This window comes from Lipotes vexillifer, unplaced genomic scaffold (assembly GCF_000442215.2).
Source record: "Lipotes vexillifer unplaced genomic scaffold, Lipotes_vexillifer_v1.1 scaffold125, whole genome shotgun sequence".
NCBI classification, from domain to species: Eukaryota; Metazoa; Chordata; class Mammalia; order Artiodactyla; family Lipotidae; genus Lipotes; species Lipotes vexillifer.
Window position 1 is genome coordinate 428,969 of NW_006785403.1, and position 19,097 is coordinate 448,065.

The following is a 19,097-nucleotide window of genomic DNA, read 5'->3' on the forward strand; positions in this document are numbered from 1 at the left end:
CCCGCGTCTCCTGCATCGGCAGGCGGACTCTCAAGCACTGCGCCACCAGGGAAGCCCTATAAATACTTTTTTATTCTGCTTTTTCTGTCTTTGTCTTCTTGATATAGTTTTTCCTTTAAATAGATATTGTAAAAAGGAATGGAGTAGATATCATTAGGTATCTCTAAAATATCATTTGTAAGTGCAAATGAAATATCTTTGTAATAAAAATCTGAGTAAAGAATATATAATACTTCTAAGGGTAGCATTTTAAGGAAATTTTACCCTCCAAGCACTAGTTCACCCTGAAAAAATGCTGAAAGTCTTGATAATTCTAAAACATGGTTTAGTTTCTTCTACAGTGTTCAAATAACTATGGAAAAAAGATGAAACAATAGCAATCACAGCAAAGTAATGTGCACAATTAATATTTATTTCTCTTTTGCTTTTTAGTTAAGCTTAACATGTTGATAATAGATTCTTTTAAAACTTGATGTTTTCAATATAAAAGATTTTGTCAATAGAGGAAAAATTTTCATACAAATTACTATGTAGAAATGTTGTGTTGCTATTACCATAAATATTACTTCTGCCAAATTCTCTCTCTTCTCCCTCTCTGTGATTCCAATTGTGTGTGTATATATATGTGTGTGTGTGTGTGTATATATATACAGGAGAAATATATATATATATGTTCCTGTTCACAATGATGTGTATGGTTGATTTTTTAAATGGTCTTTTCTGTATTTTCTTTCTGCTCTTCAAGTTTGAGGCAAGATATTTTCTATTGACCTATCTTCTGATATACCAAATCTCTCTTCTGCTTTGTCTAGTTGGTGGCTATCAGTTATCACTTGTTTTTCAGTTCTAGGATTTTTATTTCAATTTCTGTAAAAAGTAGATTCCAGATACGTGGTACAATTTTCTGTTTTATTCTCCATTATTGAATATATTAACCACAATTATTTTAAAGTCTGTACTTGATAACACCAATAACCGTATTGTTTGTGAGTTTGTTACTGTTGTCCTTTGTCAGTTGGTCCTGTTGTTGAGTCTGGTAGTTTTTAAATGAACCCTTATCATTGTACATTAAAAGTTTTAGAAGCTCTGGATTATCTCATTCTCTGGAGAGGTCTTACCTTAACCTCCAACAGGCGCAGAGCAGAGCAGTAGCTGACTCAAAGTTGTGTTGCAGTTTGTTTCTTTGTCTCTTCTTCCCACTGGTTTGTTTCTGCTCTTAGAGTGGAGCCACCCAGGGATCTCAGCTGAAGCTTGTTGTGTTAGCTAGAGCCCTTCCTCTTAGGTGCCTCCTGAACATCAGATTTTCTCTATCATGTATCTTGAGATTACTGTCCTACTTTTCAGGTGCCTTCTCCCCAACTTCTTGTCCTCTTGTCCTACACAGCTGAAGAATTCAGCTGAGTGTAAAGTTCACCTTCCCTCTTACCAGCACTTGGCCTCTGTTTCTTTATCTGAGTTCTCCATATATAAATTCTTGCTTATAAAAATTCCTTCTCTCATTTTTCTTAAGACTTCACTTCAGAATCTGTATTAAATTAGTTTAAGCAATTCCAGATAACCTTCTTTTCATGTCTTTTTTTAAAAATCCAGAATGAAAATTGTCTATTGTTCTCTTATTTTTATTCTCTTTTGGGTCCTCAAGTCCCGACTTCATGGGATGCTGCAAACCTTAATTTTTATCTCTACAGTCTGATAAGATTGCCAAAGGCTTTGTTGGATTCTCTACATCCTGGCAGCAGCCATCTGCCCAAATTCTCAGCCTTTTTGGGCTACAATTTTCTGTGTGATTTCTTTCTAGGGTCCAAACCCTTCAATTCTTGATGGTCTCAAGACCATCAAGGGTCTGCTAGCTCTCCAGTACCTTCAAATTTATTTTTAATTTTGTTTTATCAGGCTTTCTGGTTGTTCCTGGTGGGAGCATTGGTATGCCAAAGATTCTCCATCATAGCCAGAAACTATAATTAAATTTTAATGTTTTAATTATTTTAAAAATCTGGTTAGTAAAATGTGAATGAAAAAGTAATACATCTTGGGACTTCCCTGGTGGTGTAGTGGTTAAGAATCCGCCTGCCAATGCAGGGGGCACGGGTTCAATCCCTGGTCCAGGAAAATCCCACATGCCACGGAGCACCTAAGCCTGTGTGCCACAACTACTGAGCCCGTATGCTGCAACTACTGAAGCCTGCACACCGAGAGTCTGTGCTCCGCACCAAGAGACGCCACTGCAGCAAGAAGCCTGTGCACCACAACGAAGAGAAGCCTGTGATCGCCACAACTAGAGAAAGCGCGCAGCGACGAAGACCCAACACAGCCAAAAATAAATAAAACAAAATAAATGAATTAAGAAAAAAACAAGTAATACATCTTCACAATGAAAGTCACACAGATGATAATAAGAAGTTCCCGTGCCTGGTGTGTTCCAGTCTTTACAGTCTTTGTTCCTGGAGGTGTAGCTGCAGTTTCTTATGTATCTGTCTATACATATCATGTGTACCTATGTATGTGTATGTATATATCCCTCTGGCTAACATATTTTTGATTTTAATTATGAAATTATTCAAACACACTGAAAAGAATAAAGACTATAACAAAAATCCTTGTACCTACAATCCAGGTTTCAAAAATGTTAATATTTTACCATATTTCTTTAGATCCTCTTTTTTTCTTAAGAAATAAAGTGGTGTAATATAATTGAATCCCTATTTTTAAAATCTACCAATTTTTTTTTTCTACAATTCTCTTTTTTTCCCTTCAATATGATTTTCAAGATTTACCAGCATTGGCACGTGCAGCTCCCCGTTATTCCTTTAAATTTGTATACATTACTCCTTTGATTACTCCCTTGCCAACTCCCCTTATTTTGTTGTTATTTGTTTTGTCTTTTTTACATGGATGTTAAAATATTGTACCTTATATTCTGGACTTTTTATTTCTCACAAAACTTCTTTATGTTTAAAATATGTGATACTAAGACTTATTTTGCACTCGTTCTCAACTTATGGAAAACTAAAAAAATTACATGGGGAACACGTTTATAAGAGTCTTTAATGTCATAATGCAACAGTGAGGTTTGTATAGAACATTTTGATGAATTCCAGACACATTCTGAACCTTTGGTATGTCCCTAAATTTATAGAGTCCATTTAGAAAAATATAAATTAGACTGACCATGTTTTCTAATACTCCATATATAATGTAATATTTCATATAAAATATGTATTTAATGTAATGTAACAAGTATTTCTCTTTAAAAATATTTCTTCTCATTTTTTTTTAAGACTTCACTTGAGAACATAAATTAGCTTAAGTAATTTATTTCCGGACAAGCTTTTTCCCCCCTTTTTAATTTAGTTTAGCAAATTGTTAGGTGCTTTAAGAATAACAAGGTACATTCTTTTATTTTTCTTCCTTTTGTAGGTCTGCGATATTTTGATAGCATTTTTTTAAACATCTTTATTGGAGTATAATTGCTTTACAATGGTGTGTTAGTTTCTGCTATATAACAAAGTGAATCAGTTATACATACACATATATCCCCATATCTCTTCCCTCTTGTGTCTCCCTCCCTCCCTCCCTCCCTATCCCACCATTCTACCTGGTCACAAAACAGCGAGCTGATCTCCCTGTGCTATGCAACTGCTTTCCACTAGCTATCTATTTTACATTTGGTAGTGTATACCATATATACATTACCACTATTTCACTTTGTCCCAGCTTACCCTTCCCCCTCCCCGTGTCCTCAAGTCCATTCTCTATTAGGTCTGTGGCTTTGTTCCCATCTTTCCCCTAGGTTCTTCATAACCTTTTTTTTTTGGATTCCATATATATGTCTTAGCATACGGTATTTGTTTTTCTCTTTCTGACTTCATTCTGTATGACAGCCTCTGGGTCCATCCACCTCACTACAAATAACTCAATTTCGTTTCTTTTTATGGCTGAGTAATATTCCATTGTATATATGTGCCACATCTTCTTTATCCATTCATCTGTCCATAGACACAGGTTGCTTCCATGTCCTGGCTATTGTAAACAGAGCTGCAACGAACATTGTGGTACATGACTCTTTTTCAATTATGGTTTTCTCAGGGTATATGCCCAGGAGTGGGATTGCTGGATCATATGGCAACTCTAGTTTTAGTCTTCTGAGGAACCTCCATACTGTTCTCCATAGTGGCTGTATCAATTTACATTCCCACCAACAGTGCAAGAGGGTTCCCTTTTCTCCACACCCTCTCCAGCATTTATTGTTTGTAGATTTTTTGATGATGGTTTAGTTTTTTAAAGAACCGCCATACTCTTCTCCATAGGGGCTGTATCAATTTACATTCCCACCAACAGTGCAAGAGGGTTCCCTTTTCTCCACACCCTCTCCAGCATTTATTGTTTGTAGATTTTTTGATGATGGCCATTCTGACTGGTGTGAGATGATATCTCATTGTAGTTTTGATTTGCATTTCTCTAATGATTAATGATGTTGAGCATTCTTTCATGTGTTTGTTGGCAATCTGTATATCTTCTTTGGAGAAATGTCACTTAGGTCGTCTGCCCAATTTTGGATTAGGTTGTTTGTTATTTTAATATTGAGCTGCATGAGCTACTTGTAAATTTTGGAGATTAATCCATTGTCAGTTGCTTCTTTTGCAAATATTTTCTCTCATTCTGAAGGTTGTCTTTTTGTCTTGTTTATGGTTTCCTTTGCTGTGCAAAAGCCTTGAAGTTTCATTAAGTCCCATATGTTTATTTTTGTTTTTATTTTCATTTCTCTAGGAGGTGGGTCAAAAATGATCTTGCTGTGATTTATGTCATGGAGGGTTCTGCCTATGTTTTCCTCTAAGAATTTAATAGTGTCTGGACTTGCATTTAGTTCTTTAATCTATTTTGAGTTTATTTTTGTGTATGGTGTTAGGGAGTGTTCTAACTTCATTTGTTTACATGTAGCTGTACAGTTTTCCCAGCACCACTTATTGAAGAGGCTGTCTTTTCTCCACTTTATATTCTTGCCTCCTTTATCAAAGATAAGGTGACCGTATGTGCATGGGTTTATCTCTGGGCTTTCTATCCTGTTCCATTAATCTATATTTCTGTTTTTGTGCCAGTACCATACTGTCTTGATTACTGTAGCTTTGTAGTATAGTCTGAAGTCAGGGAGCCTGATTCCTCCAGCTCCGTTTTTCTTTCTCAAGATTGCTTTGGCTATTTGGGGTCTTTTGTGTTTCCATACAGATTGTGAAATTTTTCATTCTGGTTCTGTGAAAAATGCCACTGGTAGTTTGATAGGGATTGCATTGAATCTGTAGATTGCTTGGGGTAGTATAGTCATTTTCACAATGTTGATTCTTCCCGTCCAAGAACATGGTATATCTCTTCATCTATATGTATCATCTTTAATTTCTTTCATCAGTGTCTTATAGTTTTCTGCATACAGGTCTTTTGTCTCCTTAAGTAGGTTTATTCCTAGATATTTTATTCTTTTTGCTGCAGTGGTAAATGGGAGTGTTTCCTTAATTTCTCTTTCAGATATTTTGTCATTAGTGTATATGAATGCAAGAGATTTCTGTGCATTAATTTTGTATCCTGCTACTTTACCAAATTCATTGATTAGCCCTAGTAGTTTTCCAGTGGCATTTTTAGTATTCTCTATGTTTAGTATCATGTCATCTGCAAACAGTGACAGTTTTACTTCTTCTTTTCCAATTTGGATTCCTTTAATTTCTTTTTCTTCTCTGATTGCCGTGGCTAGGACTTCCAAAACTATGTTGAATAATAGTGGTGAGAGTGGACAACCTTGTCTTCTTCCTGATCTTAGACAAAATGGTTTCAGTTTTTCACCATTGAGGACGATGTTCGCTGTGGGTTTGTCATATATGGCCTTTATTATGTTGAGGTAAGTTCTCTCTATGCCTACTTTCTGCAGGGTTTTTATCATAAATGGGTGTTGAATTTTGTCGAAAGCTTTCTCTGCATCTATTGAGATGATCATATGGTTTTTCTCCTTCAATTTGTTAACATGGTGTATCACATTGATTGATTTGCTTATATTGAAGAATGCTTGCATTCCTGGATAAACCCTACTTGATCATGGTGTATGATCCTTTAACTGTGCTTTTGGATTCTGTTTGCTAGTATTTTGTTGAGGATTTTTGCATCTGTGTTCATCAGTGATATTGGCCTGTAGTTTTCTTTGAGACATCTTTGTGTGGTTTTGGTATCAGGGTGATGGTGGCCTCGTAGAATGAGTTTGGGAGTGTACCTCCCTCTGCTATATTTTGGAAGAGTTTGAGAAGGATAGGTGTTAGGTCTTCTCTAAATGTTTGATAGAATTCGCCTGTGAAGCCATCTGGTCCTGGGCTTTTGTTTGTTGGAAGATTTTTAATCACAGTTTAAATTTCAGTGCTTGTGATTGGTCTGTTCATATTTTCTGTTTCTTCCTGGTTCAATCTCAACAGGTTATGCATTTCTAAGAATTTGTCCATTTCTTCCAGGTTGTCCATTTTATTGGCATAGAGTTGCTTGTAGTAATCTCTCATGATCTTTTGTGTTTCTGCAGTGTCAGTTGTTACTTCTCCTTTTTCATTTCTAAATCTATTGATTTGAGTCTTCTCCCTTTTTTTCTTGATGAGTCTGGCTAATGGTTTATCAATTTTGTTTATCTTCTCAAAGAACCAGCTTTTAGTTTTATTGATCTTTGCTATAGTTTCCTTCATTTCTTTTTCATTTATTTCTGATCTGATCTTTATGATTTCTTTCGTTCTGCTAACTTTGGGTTTTTTTATGTTCTTCTTTCTCTAATTGCTTTAGGTGTAAGGTTAGGTTGTTTACTTGAGATGTTTCTTGTTTCTTGAGGTACGATTGTATTGCTATAAACTGCCCTCTTAAAACTGCTTCTGCTGCATCCCATAGGTTTTGGGTCGCTGTGTTTTCACTGTCATTTGTTTCTAGGTATTTTTTGATTTCCTCTTTAATTTTCAAGTGATCTCTTGGTTATTAAGTAGTGTATTGTTTAGCCTCTATGTGTTTGTATTATTTACAGATTTTTTCCTTTAATTGATATCTAGTCTCATAGCATTGTGGTTGGAAAATATGCTTGATACGATTTCAATTTTCTTAAATTTACCAAGGCTTGATTTGTGACCCAAGATATGATCTATCCTGGACAATGTTCCATGAGCACTTGAGAAGAAAGAGTATTCTGTTGTTTTAGGATGGAATCTCCTATAAATATCAATTAAGTCCATCTTATTTAATACATCATTTGAAGCCTGTGTTTCCTTATTTATTTTCATTTTGGATGATCTGTCCATTGGTGAAAGTGGGGTGTTAAAGTCCCTTACTATGATTGTGTTACTGTCGATTTCCCCTTTTATGGCTGTTAGTATTAGTCTTATGTATTGAGGTGCTCCTGTGTCAGATGCATAAATATTTACAATTATTTTGTCTTCTTCTTGAATTGATCCCTTGATCATTATGTAGTGTCCTTCTGTGTCTCTGGTAATAGTCTTTGTTTTAAAGTCTATTTTGTCTGATATGAGAATTGCTACTCCAGCTTTCTTTTGATTTCCATTTGCATGCAATATCTTTTTCCATCCCCTTACTGTCATTCTGTATGTGTCTCTAGGTCTGAAGTGGGTCTGTTGTAGACAGCATATATATGGGTCTTGTTTTTGTATCCATTCAGCCAGTCTGTGTCTTTTCATTGGAGCATTTAATCCATTTACATTTAAGGTAATTATCGGTATGTATGTTCCTATTACCATTTTCTTGGTAAATGTTTTGGGTTTGTTATTGTAGGTCTTTTCCTTCTCTTGTGTTTCCTGCCTAGAGAAGTTCCTTTAGCATTTGTTATAAATGGTTTGGTGGTACTGAATTCTCTTAGCTTTTACTTGTCTGTAAAGCTTTTAATTTCTCTGTCAAATCTGAATGAGATCCTTGCTGGGTAGAGTAATCTTGGTTGTAGGTTTTTCCCCTTCATCACTTTAAATATATCCTGCCACTCCCTTCTGGCTTGCAGAGTTTCTGCTGAAAGATCAGCTGTTAACTTATGGGGATTCCCTTGTATGTTATTTGTTGTTTTTCCCTTGTTGCTTTTAATATGTTTTCTTTGTATTTAATTTTTAATAGTTTGATTAATATGTGTCTTTGCGTTTTTCTCCTTGAATTTATCCTGTATGGGACTCTGTGCTTCCTGGACTTGATTAACTATTTCCTTTCCCTTATTAGGGAAGTTTTCCACTATAATCTCTTCAAATATTTTCTCAGTCCCTTTCTTTTTCTCTTCTTCTTCTGGGACCCCTATAATTTGAATGTTGTTGCGTTTAATGTCCCAGAGGACTCTGACGCTGTCCTCAATTCTTTTCATTCTTTCTCTTTATTCTGCTCTGCAGTATTTATTTCCACTATTTTATCTTCCAGGTCACTTATCCGTTCTTCTGCCTCAGTTATTCTACTATTGAGGCCTTCTAGAGAATTTTTAGTTTCATTTATTGTGTTGTTCATCACTGTTTGTTTGCTCTTTGTTTCTTCTAGGTCCTTGTTAAACGTTTCTTGTATTTTCTCCATTCTATTTCCAAGATTTTGTATCATCTTTTCTATCATTATTCTGAATTCTCTTTCAGGTAGACTGCCTGTTTCCTCTTCATTTGTTAGGTCTGGTGGGTTTTTACCTTGCTCCTTCATGTGCTGTGTGTTTGTCTGTCTTCTCATTTTGCTTAACTTACTGTGTTTGGGGTCTCCTTTTCGCAGGCTGGAGGTTCGTAGTTCCCCTTGTTTTTGGTGTCTCTCCCCAGTGGCTAAGGTTGGTTCAGTGGGTTGTGTAGGCTTCCTGGTGGAGGGGAGTAGTGCCTGCATTCTGGTGGATGAGGCTGGATCTTGTCTTTTTGATGGGCAGGTCCACGTCTGGTGGTGTGTTTTGGGGTGTCTTGGTCTTATTATGGTTTTAGTCAACCTCTCTGCTAATGGATGGGGTTGTGTTCTTGTCTTGCTAGTTGTTTGGCTTAGGGTGTCCCATGCTGTGCCTTGCTGAGCATTGAGTGGAGCTGGGTCTTGCCATTGAGATGTAGGTCTCTGGGAGATTTTCGCCATTTGATATAACGTGGAGCTGGGAGGTCTCTTGTGGACCAATATTGTGAACTTGGCTTTTCCACCTCAGAGGCACAACCCTGACACCTGGCTGGAGTACCAAGAGCCTGTCATCCATAAGGCTCAAGATAAAAGGGAGAAAAGAGAGAAAGAAAGAAGGTAAAATAAAATAGTTATTAAAATAAAAAATAAAAAAATAATCATTAAAAAAAGGATTTTTTAAGTAATTAAAAAAAAAAAAAAAAGAGTAGAGCAACCAAACCAAAAACACAAATCCACCAAATGATAAGAAGTGCTAACAACAACAAAAAAAACGGACAGATGGAACCCTAGGACAAATGGTAAAAGCAAAAGTATACAGACAAAAATCACACACAGAAGCATACACATACACACTCACAAAAAGAGAAAAAGGGGAAAATACATATATATTGTTGTTCCCAAAGTCCACCTCTTCAATTTGGGATGATTCGTTGTCTATTCAGGTATTCCACAGATGCAGGATACATCAAGTTGTTTGTGGAGATTTAATCCACTGCTCCTGAGGCTGCTGGGAAAAATTTCCCTTTCTCTTTGTTTGCACAGCTCCCAGGGTTCAGCTTTGGAATTGGCCCCGCCTCTGCGTGTAGGTCGTCTGAGGGCGTCTGTTCTTTGCTCAGACAGGACGGGGTTAAAGGAGCAGCTGATTCAGGGGCTCTGGCTCACTCAGGCCGGGGGGAAGGAGGGGTACGGAGTGTGGGGCGAGCCTGCCATGGCAGAGGGCGGCGTGATGTTGCACCAGCCTGAGGTGCGCCATGCGTTCTCCCGGGGGAGTTGTCCCTGGATCTCAGGACCCTGGCAGTGGCGGGCAGCACAGGCTCCCAGGAGGGGAGGTGTGGATCGTGACCTGTGCTTGCACACAGGCTTCTTGGTGGCGGCAGCAGCTGCCTTAGCATCTCATGGCAGTCTCTGGGGTCCGCGCTGATAGACGTGGCTCACGCCCGTCTCTGGAGCTCCTTTAAGCAGTGCTCTTAATCCCCTCTCCTCACGCACCAGGAAGCAAAGAAGCAAGAAAAAGTCTCTTGTCTCTTCGGCAGGTCCAGACTTTTTCCAGGACTCCCTCCCGGCTAGCTGTGGCACACTAGCCCCCTTCAGGCTGTGTTCACGCCGCCAACCCCGGTCCTCTCCCTGCGATCCAACCGAAGCCCGAGCCTCAGCTCCCAGCCCCGCCCACCCCGGCGGGGGAGCAGACAAGCCTCTCGGGCTGGTGAGTGCTGGTCAGCACCGATCCTCTGTGCGGGAGTCTCCCCGCTTTTCCCTGCGCACCCCTGTTGCTGTGCTCTTCTCCGCGGCTCTGAAGCTCCCCCCCTCTGCCACCCTCAGTCTCCGCCCGTGAAGGGGCTTCTAGTGTGTGGAAACCTTTCCTCCTTCACAGCTCCCTTTCACTGGTGCAGGTCCTGTCCCTGTTCTTTTGTCTCTGTTTTTTCTTTTTTCTTTTGCCCTACCCAGGTACGTGGGGAGTTTCTTGCCTTTTGGGAGGTCTGAGGTCTTCTGCCAGCGTTTAGTAGGTGTTCTCTAGGAGGTGTTCCACATGTAGATGTATTTCTGATGTATTTGTGGGGAGGAAGTTGATCTCCGCGTCTTACTCTTCCGCCATCTTGAAGCTCCTCTCCATATAGCATTTTAATCAATTAAGATTTATTGATTCATTTTATGTGCTTTGCACTTTGCTGAGTATTATTGATATTAATGTAAATAATTAGTGGCCCTCGTGAAGGTTAAAATTTAATTGAAGAGAAATAAATTGATGATGCGACCACACTAAAGTGCTAATGGTGTGAGGTGAGATTTGGAGTAGACCATAAAGGATGATAAGATTTGATTTTGGAAAGCAGAGATGGGAGGATCTTTATGAACAATAACTCAGACATGAATGCAAGATAGGTGAAGAATGAAGAGCTTAACCATTTTATAACTGACAGTATATATTTGGGATAATGGGAAATTAAGTAGAATAGAAGGAGTTGGTCATCAGTAGTCCAGGAAGTTTAGAATTGATGAAGTAGACAATAATATACCCATATCAATTTCAAGTATATCAGAAGATGTAATCAGTATTTTAGGAAGTGGAGTGGATTAGAGCAAGGAGAAGGAAGATCAACTTAGAAGGGTTTTATAGAACTTTGGAAAATTTATCTTAGATGTAGCCTTCAAAGAATGCCTGTGCCCTTTGGCCCAGTAATTCCATTTCTAAGACTTCTAGGAAGATATTCCAAAATGTGTGGTGTCTGAAGGACAGAGAACTGGATCATGGCAACAGTTTGAAGTAATTTGTTTTTCTTTCATGTATTCTTGCTTCCTGGTACCTTTTTCCTCCACATCCCATTGAGTCCAGGGGTGGGGGATTTTCCTACAATCTGACAAAGTGATTGCGTTCCCATGAGTTGAAAGATCTGGGATCCCTTGGAGTAGGCAAAGATTCTTAATCAAGCCTCTATAGAACTGTAGAGAGTTCATAGTTGAGTTCTGGGGTTGTTGAATTTTCTGAAATTATATGTAAGATTTTGGATTATTTATTTTTCTAGAGCGAGTTTCAGATTCTGAAAGATGTCTGTGAGCCACCCAAACTAATAACATTGCTTAAAAGATGAACTTTCTACAAAGTCTCCATCTTATCTCTTTAGAAGTTGCTGAAACCAAGTAGAAAGAAGACAAGTGATTATTGAGCCATATGAAATTGTCAAAATTTAATTTAGTAGTTTTTGACATATAAAGACATCAATTTCAAATGATCCCACCTAATATATCCTTAAATAACTTTTTTACACTTTTAAAATGTAAAGGTATTCACTTTAGGAATGTACATGCTAGTTAAACAGTATATATTCAATTTTGTGTTTAAATATACTTATTTAAAAATTACTTATGCAGTATTAAGAGTATTTCTCCTTTGTATTTAAGGTTTTTACTGTGGTAAAACAAGGACAGGGAAATGGTGGAAAGAGAAATGAAAGATAGGAAAACCAAAAAAGTATATGGTGTAATACAAAAATAGCAAATAGATTCAAATTATTCACTAACTTTAATTGTTGGTTAAGCTCTGCTTGGATCTCTTTGATAATGAAAATTGTCAGGGCCTGTCTGGCTCAAGGGTACAAAGCACCGTAATGAATCTGCCCGGTCTGTTGTGTCTACCATGAGCATGAGAGAGCTGAGTGTTGTAACTCAGACCACTCGTTTGTTGTTCCATTAATTACATTGATTTAATCAGAATTTCTGTGCTAGCCAGAGCATTACATTTCTTCCAATGATGTATTGTATGACTGTCATAAGTGGAGTTTGGCAGTTGAAACTTTGAGTCAAGAAAACCAAATTTAATTTATAAGTTATTTATTGGAAGAGTTCAGATAACCAGCAGTGATACAATTTGGTTCAGAGTTTGTTTGTTTCTTTCTTTCTCTCTTTCTTTACTCAATTTTCACCATCTTTTTATTTTCAATTAAGCAAAGAACCAAGAAAAAATGTAATTGAAATGAAGAAACATTTTAAACCTAAAGCATTTTTTTTCTTTTGTAGCTCGCTTTCTGATTCTAAACAGATCAACATTTTAAGAAAAGCAAGATCTTATATAAAACAGAAAAAGTATGATGAAGCAGTAAGTATGCAGGCCTTGTATATATAAATAGCTGATCATTCAGGTATTGGGAGGGGCAAGTATGGTGATGGAGAGCAAAGTGGGCAGGCCAGGGAGCTTTCCTGAACCTTTAAGGAAGGGTTGAATTTCCTAAGTAGCTGCTTTAGCCACATGGACATACTTCTCTTATTTCAGGTAATGTTATAGGTAAATTTTTTTAGGTTAACATTAGAAATGAACAATTGCTGTTCTCTATAATGAGAAAGTATATTCCAAGCTTCTGTCATCCAACTTGTTTATGCATAATATTTTAGAACATGACATATCTGTACATTTAGAATTAGCTTCACACTATTTGAAATCTAATGATTCATACTGAAGCTCTGACTTTTCCCAACTCTTACCCTACTATGTTTTTCATTAATTTTCTCTGTTTTAAATGGTCATATAATTTTAAAGTAAGAAAGAATTCTATTTTTGGTTTCTAAAATTGCCTAAGTAGTATGATGGCAGTTCTAATGCTTATTTTTGTTATAGTTTTACAGTGGCAAGCTATTCTTCTCCACTAAAATATTAAGCTATTTTAATAATGTTTTATAACTGATTTGGGTAATCTGATATGAGAAAGTCAAAACATGTAAATGTGGGCATCTCCTATCAGGGACCTATATTAGAGAACCATTTCTTTCATGTGTCATTTGAAGATAATTTCCACAAAATGAATCATTCAGAATCATTTAAAATCATTGTACATCTCATAGATAGTTTGCATTTTAAATGTCCTTTCTTATCAAGATTTAGAAATTTATTTTATTCAGGAATTTTTCTTATACTTTGCAAGAAGATCCTTGAACAATCAAAATCTGTTTTTGATCAATCATCTACGGTTGCTTTAATAATTTTTCTTCCTTTGAAACTTAGATTTTCTTTGTCTTTGCATGTGGCGAGTTATATTTTTCTTTCTCCATAGGTCTCCCTTTGCAAGGAGCTGATTAATCTTGCATTGAAAGGATTGTCCTATTATCACACTTATGACAGATTCTTTTTGGCTTTCAATGTCGTTCTTGGTTTTGTGGGATGGACATCTTATGCTTCTTTGCTGATCATCAAGTCTCACTGCAACCTTACCAGAGCTGTTAGTAAAGAAGTCAAGGTATGTTCAGAAAGTATAATGAAGATTTGGATGATGGTGTAAAATCATAAGACTAAGGAAGGAAATTATATCAAATTAACTGCAGTGAGTTCATATAATGTACATGCTGTACTAAGCTAACTCTTTCATTTGCTTTTGTTGTACTGGGTCTTTTTTTCTCAGTAATCTCTGTTTCTTTAGTTGGGAAAAGGGTGTATCAGTAATAATGGTCCTGTAACTTAAGAGGCTATAAAGATAGCTGTGTAATTTACATTTGCCTATGGCATTAATTGTGTTGTTTTTCTGTTTATTTTTATAATTATTTAGCATGTTATAAGTATTCTGTATCTTTCTACAGTACAGGTGATCAGAAAACAGTTTCAAAGCAATATATTTAACTTTATCTGATAATAAGTTTAGGAGCTGGAAAGAAATAAAATCACTTATTCAAAATGTTCCTTTTAAAAGGAACATATTCCTTTCTGGAATATACATTTTTCGTACCTTTTTCATCTTTCTAAAATTCTTAAATACAGATTTCCAGAACTTTCTATATATCCTCATTTTAAGAATTAGTCCCTAGTTTACTGTACTTTCAATGCCAAAAAACCCCCGTACTTTCAATGCCAAAAAAAGCCCGCTCTTTAATAATACTTTATACAACTGAGAAAATATAACAGTACATATATGGTTTAACTATATTAAAACACTTTACTCTTTTAAAATATATTACTATCATTTACCAGGGATAATATGCCTCTTCCATCTCCTTTACTTCATTCTCTAATGATTATTACCATGTCCAAATCATCTAAAAAGTAATATACCTGAATGGTGTATTATTAATAATAATAGTCTGCAGACATTTCCAGTGATAACTTTTTTCAATTTTATACTTTATTTTTCTGTAATGGAAGGAAGAACAGTAGTATTTATTCCATTTTTTTATAATGCTGTAATGCATCTTAAATAATTTACCCCAACTAATTTTCATTATTTGAATGTATGTGAAATTGGCTAGAGTAGAAATCATTTCTTACGTGGTAGGAAAAGAGACAAGAACAAACGTGTTTTAGCGGAGGATATAACTAGGCGTTCAACTGGGTATTTGAAATTTATTTTGCCACTTTAAACGTAACAGTGCTGGAAGTAGGCATTATAATTTTTCTGTATAAAAGAGGAAACTGAAGCTATTTAAGTAATTTTCAAAAGGCCATTCATCTAGGATGTGGAGGAACTGAGATTTGAGTCCAGAGTAGTCTAATGCCAAACGCTGCCTTTTAGTATTTGTCTTGACGTTTTGGGTTATTGAGAAGGGATATGATGTCTTTAGATTGTTGTGTCAGCAGATTTCACAGCTGATAGTTCTTTATTCGTTAATCTGATAATGCAGAGAATATTTGCGTATACAGCACAATGCGAGATGCTTCATAGGGTACACCAAGAAATACAAAATTCAGATACAAAATTACAAGCTTCTCAAGGAGCTTGTAATTAAATAAAGTAGGTAAAAGATGTATACACATAGCCACCTTATCAGGTATAGGTCATATACTACACTATATTACATAAGACAACTAATGTTTGACAACTTTAATATAAAATGTTAAGTGAATGTGATACAATGACTATCATATTTTAAATAAAGAAAATCTCACTTTAGCTAGAGTGATGATAACAGGAAAAAGTAAGTCTTGGTGGAAATTTAACAGTCAGAATATAGGGAGAGGATAAGAATTAAAGCAAATTGAATAATATAAATAGAGGCAGAGCTGGGAAGATGTATTTTTATTCTGGGATAATAAGTAATATTTATTAAACTGCACTATTCCAGGACTGTCCTGGGTGTTGTACATGTGTTATTCAGTTAAGCTTAATACTACCCTAAATTTAATGGTTATGATTCTCATAATATGGTTGGGGGAATTTAGGCTCAGAGAGATAAATGTTTTCCTCCAGGACACACTGGTGTCCTTGAACTCTAATACTTAAATTCATGCTCTTTCTATACCATGCTGCCTTCAAAATAAATAGTTCACTTTGGGGGGAATTTGGGGGATTTGTTCAAGGGCCTAATAAGAGGTAATACTGATAATATACATTAGGTGGAAGTAATCGAAGGCCTCAAATGCTAGACTATAGAGTTTAGCCTTTATTTAGTGAAGAGCTGGTCTATCAGAGTTAAACCAGAGAAATAGACCAGTAGGATCTCTGTATTAAGAAATTTAGTGTAAGAAATTGGCTCATGTGACTGTGGGGCTAGTTAGGCAGGTCCTAAGTTCAGAGGTCAGGCCATCAGGAAGGGCAGACTGGAACTTGCAGGCAGGAGCGGAAGCTTCACTCCACAGGTACAGTTTCTTCTTTGGGGAACCCTCTGTCCTGCTCTTAGAGCCTTTTGTGAATCAGGCTCACCGTGATTGTTCAGGATAATCTCCCTTAAAGTCAACTGATTATGGACTTTAATCACATCTACAGGATATTTTCACAGCCAACACCTAGATTAATGTGTGATTGAATAACTAACTAGGGTCTGTAGCGTAGCCAAGTTGACACATAAAACTGACTGTTACAGTTGAGGTTATTAAAAGTATTTTGAACCCTTTAGTTCTGTTTGCAAAAACATTCTGATTCTTCTTCAGTGAGAGTTTATAATCTAGTGAAGTGACAGCATCTGGAGGAAGAATAAGTTGCCAGAAGTCTACAGCATTAACCAAAGGGAGGCTTGGAGAGCCATTAGGGGGTGAGATGATTGCAGCTGTGCACACATTAGAACATGATGCTTGCAGTTGGGGTGTAGGGAGCCTTCACTGAGGTAGTTGTTGCCAAAGTCAAATCTTAAAGGGTGAGTCGGATAGCACAATAGAAAAAAGGAAAAAGGTGCAGGGAGAGCAGCATGTGCCAGATGAGGAGTGAGGTAGCATGGCTTCTTGGAAGGGCTGCAAGTCACTGATACGGCTAGACTATAGAGGGCCCGGGGGGAGTGAGAGGTGAGCTCGCAGCAAATTCTACCCTCCACGGCCAGATGAGGGAACAGAGCTTGAGACAAGCTAAATGGTTTAGTCAAATTGACAGCAAATAGAACAGCAGTGCTGGAATTAAATTTAGGTCTGACTCCAAAGTTTCTGTCACTTCTCCATGACAGTGTCCCCCAGATTTTACAGGTTTATCACTCTTACAGACAACTCTGCAGTGAACATTCTCTTTAAAGGTAATTTGCCGTAGCTCCTACTAAGTGAACTCTGCATTTAACTTCTGTCTGCTCTTCTCCTTTGCTTTTGCTAGTTCAGATGTCTTTTGCTTTAGAATTGAATATCCTTATTTTGCCACATGCTTCCCTTATTCTCTCACTACTTAGGGAAATCACAAAATGTTAACCCCTTAAATCAAGTCCCAGGATTCAGTCTCCACCTGTATGGTTTAAACTCCTCATAGGCCAGCACCTAGTACAGAAGAGCATGGCGTAGACTGTGTGACTTAATCATTGTTAGTTGGATGGAGGAGTCATGACAATGCACACAGCATGGTTCATTATCATCAGGTATTTTTTGGAGGGTCTGGGGAGGGAGGGAGTTAATGATGATGAGGTAGAAAATGTTCCCCATTCCTGTTATTTAAAATCCTTTCAATTTTTACTTTTGCTGAACTGAATTCTTTTTGATTTGGTTTCCTACAAGTAGATGTTTATTTGTAATGTCGATTACTTTATGTGTCACAGGATTGGATAATTATGATATTGTACTGACTCTAGAAAATCCCTCAAGTGTCTTTTTTAGGTATTCTTTAAACTTATTTTCTTATTATTTTACTATCCTCAGACTGATGTGAAACCAGTCCCAATTCCTAAAGTGAATACCTGCCTCAGGCACCTTGAGCTTTAGAGACTGTACCTGTCCGTATCTCTTTGAGACTTGCTCCTTCTTTTCCATCCCCTTGCTATGGGACCTCCATTTCCAGTGCTAGTCACTGAGAGGTTTCTGTAGTGACTTTTGGGACTAATGCAGAGAGGTAGAGGAGGAGCGAAGAAAAATAAAGGTGATAATGGTAGCCATTATTTATTAAGCAGTAGTAATATTCTGGGCATTTTGTTAAGCTCTTTTCATTATCTCATTTAAGCATTACTAGCCTTGATAAATAGATATGGAATTATTCTTTGCATTTTGTGAATGGGGTAAAATTAAGTCTCAGAATCTGTTTTGTACTTTGCTCATGGTCATACAGTGAGCAAGTGACAGAGCCAGGATTTGAATTCTGATCTGTGTAACGCCAAACTCTTAATCACAATGCTATGTCTCACCTTCCTTTTTACAGCTCTGCCCTAGTTTATTCTTGCTTCTTTACTTCCTTTCTGGTGACATTTTAGGCCAGAGGGAGGAATTATAAGGGGGAAAAAAACTCTTGTTTTTCCTCCCTAACCTCCCCTACTCCAGAAGGTAATTCTTAATTCTCACCTTATTTAGTTTGGGTAGCAAAACAAGGGGGAAACAGAGAGAGACAAAACAAGGCACAGAGGCAAGAGAGTACCATGTGACCCCTCCAGTCCTGTTTTTTTCTCCTGTGCGCTCTTAGCATCACAGCTTTCCGTAAGTGTGTTCTTGTTCCAGTCATTGGCATTTCTGTCCCTGACCCTCACATCATTACTCCTGGCCCAGAGCACCCACAGCCTGTGGAGGCTGTCACTGGTGATTTACATGGAGGACCTCCTTTCTTGTTCGGCAGGTGTTTGGGAGAGAAGATATGACTGAATGAACCTACTGTGGTGGGGTGATGGAGAGAGAAGCGTGGGCAGCATGTCAAGTTGAAGTTTGAATAGATAGAATCATTGTTCCAAATGAAGATTAGGTCCCACAGTTTATTGTAGATCAAATGGGCTTTTGTGGGCTTTTCAGTGAACTTAATCAACGTTTATAAAATTGTTACTAAGGAGAAATATGTTCAGAGTTCCGAAGAAGTTACTTGCAAACAAACTTTAGGAGCATAGTCATTTTAAATTGAGAATTACCTAATTGCAACAATTCCAGGCTATCCAGCTTTTTCTTCTATAATGTTCTTCTCCAATGACAGATTTTTTTTAAATGCAGTTCTTAGATTAATCATCTAGTTGTAGAATCACTGAAAGAAAGTAATGTATTTTCTTCACTTTATAAAATCTCTTTTAAAAACCTATCAAGTAGCATGGATTTGGAGTGTTTTCAATGTTTTGTTTAACTTCCAGAAACCAAGCCATCTCCTGTCATGTAGTTTTATAGCTGTTGGCGTTTTACTAGCACTTTTCCTGCT

The 19,097-nt window shown here is 37.1% G+C and overlaps 1 protein-coding gene across 1 annotated transcript in view; it reads left to right on the forward strand.

Annotated features, from left to right (window-relative positions):
* PIGN (phosphatidylinositol glycan anchor biosynthesis class N) overlaps positions 1 to 19,097 on the forward strand; it is a 102,874-nt gene that overhangs the window by 25,697 nt on the left and 58,080 nt on the right. Inside the window, exons 12-14 of the mRNA XM_007457530.1 lie at positions 12,631 to 12,709; positions 13,659 to 13,841; positions 19,033 to 19,097. Of these exons, the coding sequence (XP_007457592.1) occupies positions 12,631 to 12,709; positions 13,659 to 13,841; positions 19,033 to 19,097 (327 nt within the window). The remainder of the gene's footprint in view (positions 1 to 12,630; positions 12,710 to 13,658; positions 13,842 to 19,032) is intronic.